This window comes from Mus pahari, chromosome 8, assembly GCF_900095145.1.
Source record: "Mus pahari chromosome 8, PAHARI_EIJ_v1.1, whole genome shotgun sequence".
NCBI lineage: Eukaryota > Metazoa > Chordata > Mammalia > Rodentia > Muridae > Mus > Mus pahari.
In genome coordinates, this window is record NC_034597.1 from 6,758,499 (window position 1) to 6,767,805 (window position 9,307).

Below are 9,307 nucleotides of genomic sequence, written 5' to 3' on the forward strand. Positions count from 1 at the left end.
ATCAAGTGACCATAGGTGTGTGGGTTCATTTCTGGGACTTCAATTTTATTCCATTGATCTACCTATCTGTTGCTGTACCGATACCATGCAGTTTTTATCACAATTGCTCTGTAGTACAGCTTGAGGTCAGGGATGGTGATTCCACCAGAGGTTCTTTTATTGTTGAGAATAGTTTTTGCTATCCTAGGTTTTTTGTTATTCCAGCTGAATTTGGAAAGTGCTCTTTCTAACTCTGTGAAGAATTGAGTTGGAATTTTGATGGGGATTGCATTGAACCTGTAGATTGCTTTCAGCAAGATGACCATTTTGACTATCTCTGGGTATAGATGTGGAGTGGAAAGGTCCTGTCCCCGCTGCTCCACTGTTCTTGCATCCTGTGTGGTCCTCTCCACCTAGCTTCAGGACCTCATAAAATTAAAAACTTCTGTAAGGCAAAGGATGCTGTCAATAGGACAATAAGGCAACCAACAGATTGGGGAAAGATCTTTACCAGTCCTACATCTGATAAAGGGCTAATATTATTATTGGAGAAAAAGTGGCTCACTCACCTCTGAGCCTGGGAAGCAAAGCACTGCTGGGAGAACAGGGCTCTCCTGGTGGGACCTGTGCACCGTGAGCTATAGATCAGCCTTTGCTCAGGGTACAGATCCCAGTTTGTCAATGTCACTATCTTGGGACAAATGTCTAGCTTTTACTTGTTTCTCACTCCTGGGAATGGAGCCCAAAGGCTTTATGTAGGCTAGGTAAATGTTCTCCCAGTGAACCTCATCCCCAGCATTGGTTTGCCAAAGTACATCTTTCTAGATATATGTAGCCCAGACTGGTCTTAACTTCATCATCCTTCTGTCTTAGTCTCCCAAGGTGTGCACCACTATACAAAGCATCATACATTGTTTGTTTTCATAAGAGGATAAAGTTTCTCCTAAACTTTAGTTTTGTGTGCACTAGCATTTATATGCACACAGGCACACACACACAGTCTCACACACACAGTCACAAACATGGGCACATATGCATGATGTATATATGCCCATACACATGCTTGCACATATACATACATGCATGTAGACATACATACATACACTTGAATGCATGTGCACTCATACATGCAAATACACATGCATAAAAGTTATAGCAATTACAGAGATGGTCTGGACTCTCAGAAGGCCCAGCTGGTGGGTGGATGAGAGCACTGATATTCAAAGAGGGTCTAGGCAATCTGGGCTGGTGCTTGTGTCCTCTGTCTCACATATTCCCTGATTTCTTTCTTTGTTTCTTGAGTATACCTTTAATGATGGAGTACAGTCAATACCCCATCCTGGTCAAAGCAATTCTGTGTGAGGGAAAGTAATACATTGTATGTGGCACCAGGGCAAAGTTTCTCTTTGGTAAATATGCTCTCTCTGCTGTGTACTGTGGCTTCTCATCCAGAGAAGCCTGACAGGCAGGAAGCTGAATTACTCTGCCTACCCAGGGAAGAACTTCTTGTCCTTGGCCAACAGATCACCACTCAAAGCAGCCATAACCTGGCTGGGATCATCATATCTGTGCATGACAGATGTGTTTATGATCCTTAAATAAGCTATTGAGAGCCAAGTGTTAAGTAACAGACCCATCTCAAGAGCCACACATCAGATCTGAAAGTTCATCTCTCTTCCCTTCCCTTCTCTGGTTCTCCTCCCCCTCTTTCCTCTCCTTTCCCCTTTTCTTCTCTTCTCCCTTTCCTGGAGCCTCACTTTGTAGCTCAGGCTAGCCTTGAACTCCTGATCCTGCCTCAGCTTCCCAAGTGCTATGGTTATAGGCCTTGGGCATCAGGCCTGGCTCTAATTCTCATGACCCATGCTGGTCTGGCTCCTGAAGTGGCCCCCTACTGTGACTCCATCCCTCTTTCACGTGTCAATTGGAGGATTCTTCCTGCGGTGTTATTTAAAGATATCATTCCTGAAACAGGACTTTTAATTTTTCTCTCAGCCCACATGGAACTTTCAGATTTTGTGAGCACGGTCTATGGAGCTGACCCAAGCTGCCAGCATTTCTAGCCTTTGAATTTATAGAAGGCTATCTGGGGTCCCCGCTTTACCTGTGTTGTTTTCCTTTACTTTGCCATCAGCATAGCTTCTGGAAGGATCCTTTCACAATCTCAGTAAGTTCATGTGAGTTCTTTGCTTAAAGTCTTCTAGAACATTCCTAGTCAAAACTTCCAAAGGCCCCGTTCCTATCCTGCAAGCCCTCAAGCTCTGCCTGCTGCTGTCTGACCACAGCTTCTTTTTTCTCACTCTGCTATTTTCTGCATCAAGCCCAGGGCCTGGGCTACAGGCTTTTGTGCTGTTATGACACAAGTTTCTTCAAAGCTCCTTTCTTTAGCTCATATGCTGCTAATCTTACCAGAGAGCCTTCCCTGGCCATCTCAAAATAGCACCCTGGCCTAATGAACCTGGTCTTGGTTGTTCTTTGCCATCAGCCCTTGATAGTCATGGGTCTTTACAACCGGGACTTCTGGGCCATGTCCTCGTAAGGGGGCCCAGGGTTTGCCTCTGTTGTATCCCAAGCTCACTCAGAACCAGGCTGATGTGGCATGGTGATGAATATCTGGAAGCACTGTGCATAGTCCATCCATTAGAAGAAAGGAGAGGAGTCTTTTGTTGGTCTGAGTGCCACAGGCCCCACATGGTCTTCTTTCTGGGTAGAGTTTGTGGGCTAGACTGCATGGGTAAGAGAGAGAATGGAGCACAGAGACCTGAGAGGGGATAGCTGGGGGTTCCAGACAGTGGCACCCCACACGTGTTCTTGTTTCTCTTATGTTTCTCTTAAAGTAGGCATGGAGTTTACTTTTTCGTTAACCCAGGTGAGTGTTAAGGAAAGCAGGACCATGGTGTGAGAAAGGAGCTCATTCTGACCCGCAGCGTGCTACAGGTAGCTCTGAGCAACAGCCTCTTCACATATATACACATCCATGTGTTTTCAGCTACTGGCTGCTTGTCATTTGGGGCACTCATGCCACATACTAGCTTCTTCCTCTGTGAAAGAAACAGAAACCCCACCTCCCTTCTCTCTGTTCAGATGCTCTGTGTGCAGTGACATTTTCCTTTTGACATTGGTAGCAGAAAGTGACGTCCTGGACGAGGATGGTGGGAGCTGAGTGTATTAATAGCAGTGGCGTACTTTCAGTCAGCAGAGAGCTGAAATTCTTTGCCCATTTATGAATTCACTCCTGTGTGGCTGTCATGTGGAGACAACCTCCAGGGAAGCACTGTCATTGCAGCCAATGACTTTTCAGGGCTGCCTCCAAGGACCCATCTCTTGTTCCCATGGCAAACACGTCTGAGAAAGAGCTTTCTCCATGTTCACTAGGAGCCCAAGCGAAGGGGGCCTGCAGTGGCTGAGTCAGTGAAACAGATGCTGCTATCCATCGGTGGCTGTTTTCCATGGAGTTCTTTGGCTGCACTGAGTCCTGTGTTTTCTAGTTCCCCTGACGCTTGACTAGCAGAGGTGCATGCAATCCCCCACAGAGCCAGGGCTGCATCCCTTGTGGCCCATCTGTTCTACTCAGGGTTCCAGGCTCAGAGCCAAGGTAGGCCTCCTTCTGAGGTCATTCTCGTGGGGCAGAACCCAAGGACTCAGCCATCAGGAATCCTATTTACAATAGCAGAGTAATAACTATGAAAAATATTAATAGCCTTGGGCTTCTATCCCAAAATCGCAAAGCAAAGCAAAAACATGATTTGCCGGGAACTTTCAATTCCGACTGTTTTGGATCCCTTCATTTGGTTAGATTCCATGAAGAGGAAAATTAAAGTCCACATTGGAATTTTACTTCTCTCTCTCTCTCTCTCTCTCTCTCTCTCTCTCTCTCTCTCTCTCTCTCTCTCTTTCTCTCTCCTCCCTCCCATGTGTGTGTGTGTGTGAGTGTGTGAAATAAGGAGAAAAACAAAAAAGACACTTAAATATGTATTCTAATATGGGAAAAGAACCCACAGGAAAGGTCACAGACTGCCCTGTGGAGACTGACCGTGGCTATCAGGAAGAACACTGTGCACATATTTGTATCTGTTCCCCGTGGATACTGAAGCACTGTTGGCATGTAGCGGTGTCACGTTGCCCATGGCTTTTGCAGCTGTTGCTAGTCACTGTTCTTCCCTGGACGGGGGAAGGGTCTTTGCGCTGGGGGCCTTTGCCCTGCACCCTCTTCAAAATTAGAGTACTAGAATGATCATATTTTTTGCAGAATTTTCCCATATTTTCACCAACGAAGAGTATGAAGTATGGAGAGTCTGCGTGCTTTATGCAGACCAACAGCCTCCACCTACTTTAAAAGGAATCCTTACTTTAACATCCCAGGTCACTCCATCATTTTCATGCTATTGTTCACTCTTCTCCAGGCTCCCCTTTACTTCTTTGGAGACGGTCTCACTGAGTTGCTTGCTTTGTACTCCATTTGTAATCTTCCTGTCTCCACTTCCTAAGTACCTGGATGGCAGGCCTGTGCTTGCAGAGTCCTGCCTAGCAGGCAGTCCAGGGCTTGGTTGACTCCTATTTTTATTTTTCCAAAGAAACTGGGAGGTGTCTCATGGCACAGGGGTCACTAATCAAGTGACTGATCTAGAGAGGGGTTACTGTTGTTGGCAGTGGCTGTGGACAGCTACCAATAGCTTTGTTGGTGGTAGCAAGCATAATTCCCAGTAAGTTCTGATTATGGGCTTTTCTTCTGCGTCTGTGTACTGGGAATATGAACAGCAGGGAACACAGACATTCTTGGGAATAAAACCACGGGTCTAATGCCCTGCCAACCTCCATCTCAGCAGATGGAAGAAGTAGGTGGTGTTGCCAGGGAATGGGGACGCCTAGTACAGCCACCACAGATGCCACCCTGATTCATTCACTAGACTTCCAAATGTGCAGGTTTGGGGGAGGAGTCGAACACCTCGGTGCTATAGAGAAGGCAGACCTGAATGTTACCTCTAGAGCCCCAGAATAGATCTTGGACAGACCACAGGACAGTTGGCCTGGAGTTTCAGCTCAGGTCAGAGTCCTATATGTATATGGCAGGTGTATTTACAGTATTGTGGCAATGCCTTATGTACACCCAGGTGAATGATATTTGGAGTCATAACTTCCTGTTATTTCCCCATTTCCCTTGACTAAGGATGGAATTGCAGAACCTTTGTGTTTCAGGCCTTTGTTAATACTGGCACCATGAATGAATGATTAATGTTGAACTAGCTTGCAGAGCAGTATGGGACGTACATCACCAGGCTGGACTTGCCTTCTATAGATAATGACTGGCTGCACTTAGAATAGCAAGATCCAGAGCAGGGCAGTGGTTAGCTGCCTTTTTCACCTCAGGAGGATACTGGGCTGTGTGCTCACTTCTGCACTAAACATGCTCTGTGGTTAGAACAGTGCAGGTTATGGGAGTCCGGCTGCCACTGGGAAGCACCTTAGGCCCTGACTCAGAGACAGCCTGTCGCATAGGCTGGAAGGGAACAAGGGATTGTGGCAGGAGGTGGGCTTAGAGGCACACGGGAAGACAGAGCCCACAAAGCCTGTGGGTAGGAGATGGATTGATTGGGAGACTTTTATTCTGAGGGGTGGTGGGTGCTGCTACGGGTTTGGGGAAACAAGGAAGATTCCTTTAACATTTTAACAACATCCACTGCCAGCTGTAGCTACACTTAAGATGCTGAGTGATGAAGTGTGTACTCTGAGACCCAGCAGGACTTGAAGAACAGAGGAACAGAATGGTCAGGGGACCTTCTCTTGTCTTCCTTCTGTGTTAACCAGAAAGGCAGAGGGCTGCTGCTGCTGCTGCTGCTCCAGCTGCTCCAGCTGTTCTGCTGTTCCAGCAGCTGCCTTTATTGTTCTGTGAAGGTCTTAATGTATCTCAGACTGGCCTTGAGCTTGATTTATAGCCAAGGAGGACATTACATTTCTGGTCCTTCCCAGCTCTAGGCTCTTCAGTGTCTACCACCTTGCCTGGCTCAGAAATATTGTAAAGACAAGACAACGGAGGATTCTTGTTGTTGGTTCAGGAGACTGGTCTTGAACTTAAGACCCTTCTTCTCCTCAGTCTCCAGAGTTCTGGAATCTTGAGATCAAGGTTAGCCTAGGCTATAGAATGAAACCCTATCTCACAGTGCTTTGTTTTGTTTTTGTCCTCTTAGTACATGCGAGTAACTTCTTCAAGTGCCTGCTAAGTGGTTAGGGCATTGATATTTATTAAGCCTGTCCTAATTATTGGAAGCCGTAGCTCTTCATTTTGATTTAGGGACGGTATGAAGTACTTCTAGGTCAGTGTGAGTCTCTGATGCAGGTCACTTTGGAACATCCTTGGACCACAGTGGTGATAATGGCTTCTGTATGCTTTGTATTGGTGTGGGTCAAGGGTCACCAAGCCACAGTCCTTTACAGAGGAAGCTGAGCTGGGTCACCGGCTCCTTCATACACAGGCTTCACTTCCCTTCATAGCTGTGTGCTGTCTGTGAACTATCTAAACACCAACATGCTTTCTCTTTTCTTTCAGAGAGTGGGTTAATCGAGCTCCATCCATTCATTTTCTGAGAGTGTTAATTTGTCTGAGGCTGCTAATGCGGGATCCATGTTATCAGGTTGGTTGAAAAAAGTGAACCTGTTCTTCATTTGTGACAAAAGTAAAAGAATGAAATTAAAAACACAGTGGGACTTTTATCAAAGTGAACAATGTTAATGTTTCTGTCACTAGTCAGGACCTTACAGATGTCACATACTGCTCACCTGCGATTGGAAAAGGTTATGAAGAAGCAATTTGTAGACCCATACATCTGGTTGTTTATACTTAACCTACAAGGTTCAATGACTGAGTTCTGGTCTATGTGTTCACTGCTAGCAAACCTTTGAGGCCATTTCAAGTTCAAGGAGGTACACAGAAAGGCACACACTGAAGCATGTTTAAAGCCACAAGGCTCTCTAGGGCAAAGTCAGCAGTGACAAGAAGGGAGCTCACTGTGTGACTCCAGAGGCAGCCCTTAGAGACTGCAGGGCTGTAGCCTGTTCGCTACCAAGATCTCATCCCTTCCCAGCTTCCAGTTGGTAACTCTCAGCCCAGGAGAGCATAGGGCCTCCCTCTGTTGGTGTCAGGGGAGGCCTGTAGCTAGAATCTTCCCTTTTTAGCTGGATATGTTGCCTCTAGTTTATAGCCTCTTGTATTCTAATGTACACAGGAATCCATGGGAATCCAATGGATACAGATTCTTCCTCAGGAGGCAGAAACAGACCCCTGACTTTACATTTCTTTTTAAAGATGTATTTTTATTTATGTGCGTGTGTATGTGTCTGTTTTGAGTGTGCATTACATGTCTGCCTGTGCCTACAGAATCTAGGAGTGGGTGCTGGGTGCTTGGTACTGAAGCTGCAGGTGGTCATGAGTGTCCTAGATATGGGTGCTGGGAATGCAAACTCCCATCCTCTGTAAGAGCAGCACGTGCTCCCAACCTCTGAGTGATCTTTCCAGCCCACTTCTGCATTTCTAATACAATTCCAGGAGATATCAAGGCTGCTGGGCCACAGTTCACCTTGAGTAGCAAAGGCTTAGTGCTTTAGCGGGGAAAGTTTAAAGAGTGGCCTACCCAAGGGATCTGGGCTAGAACCTTATTCTTTCTGGCCTGGCTTGGAGGAAGGGAGGGAGCTTCCGAGTATGCTATTTGCCAAGTTTACTGTGTTTCTGAAGCACCTAGAGGTGTTTCCAATCAGTAGGGCTGGGGTTACGTAGAGTGCCAGGTCCCCAGAAACAAGGCTGGGCTGACCCGGACCGAGCCACCTCATGGCTGCTTCTATTCAACCCTGCTAATATCTCGAGAATGAGTTATTTGTAAATACAGTTGTTGTTGTTGTTTCTTCCAAAGGTTCCTGTTTTATGCTGAGCTTTATAAACTACTGGGAAGCCACACTACCCAGGCGCTTATGGTAGATTCAGTTTTATTGGTAGATTTTTTTTTTTTTTTAAATTTCACCCAGAATGTTCCTATTCATTTCTCCAGTCATCAACTTTCCCAAAGTTAGCACCGAAACAAAATGTGTCTCCCTTTGACTGGAGTGTTCTGGGGCTCTCAGTCACAGTGTGCCTTCTGTTCAGAGGCTGACCAACTTCCTCCCGTATATTCTGAGATGGCCTTGTGCTGTTACAGTCAACTGCAAACCTTTGCATGTGTTGTTAGGGCATCCACCAAATGACATTCTGTCCTGGCTGTCCACAGTTGTGTGCTGCTATGTAGAGCTGGGTGAACCATGCTTTTTACAGCGACTTCTGCCAAGTAATGTGAGTCGCATATAAAGGAGGAGCACGTGTCTGGCTTTTCCTGTCAGGCCAGGGTGTGCTGACTGTTTCTACTCTATGAATTCCAGCCCCACAAGGAGGTCTGATAAGTCTCCATATGGATAAAAAGACCAAATGCAGAATATTAAAGAACATTCAAAGAGGAACAGCCAGTTCACAGACTCTCAAGATGTTAGCAAAGGCTTTGCCTCAGAATACCTTGTTTGCTGAGAAAACCAGTGACAATTGATCTGCTTTTAAAGTATTGCCTTTGTCTATGCTGCTTTTGAGTGATTGGCAGAGGGTAGATTACACTTCTCCTTAAAGCAAAGAATGCACTGACTACTCTGTTTATGATATTTTGATACATACTGGCCCAGTGTCCCTGGCTGACAGTCTTTCCGTAGAAGGGGAATCTCCCCCAGGCCTCTGCTCCTGGTATGCCTCCTAAACAGAAGACTATGTGCTCTGCCAGTTGTATAACACTTTGAGTTGCCAAGAATTCTTGGCCAAAATCACAAAGGCCATGCTAGGGATTACCGCAAGGTACTCCAGTGAATGTCAGCAAGCCTCTGCCGTCACTGCTCTGTCCTCCACCCTTCCTCAAGCCAGTGTGCAGGCCTAGACCGTCTCCACTTCTCATGGCCAGTCTTCGGGCTCATGGCCTTCTAAAACCACATCATGGGTTTTACAAAGGAACCATAAGTGAGCCTTCTCCTTTTCTCTTCTCAGTTATTTGATACGTTTGGACTCTTGTGCAGGTCTCTTCCTTCTTTCGGGAGTAATGTCCTTCTACTGGCCAGGTTTTCTTTACTTCTATTGATCTGTTTTCTCATGGTGCCTCTCCTTCAGGTTCTCATCATCATTAAATTATTCTCTCTCTCTCTCTCTCTCTCTCTCTCTCTCTCTCTCTCTCTCTCTCTCTCTCTCTCCTTCTCTCTCTTAATTTTATTCATTTTTTTCTTGATTTTTTTTTCTAAATCAGAATTTTCACTATGTAATCTAGACTGGCCTCTAATT

At 46.0% G+C, this 9,307-nt stretch overlaps 1 protein-coding gene across 1 annotated transcript in view; it reads left to right on the forward strand.

Annotated features, from left to right (window-relative positions):
* Positions 1–9,307, forward strand: part of Nek10 (NIMA related kinase 10) — a 177,624-nt gene that overhangs the window by 14,936 nt on the left and 153,381 nt on the right. The window contains exon 5 of the mRNA XM_021203868.2: positions 6,521–6,605. Coding sequence (XP_021059527.1) covers positions 6,521–6,605 — 85 coding nt within the window. The remainder of the gene's footprint in view (positions 1–6,520; positions 6,606–9,307) is intronic.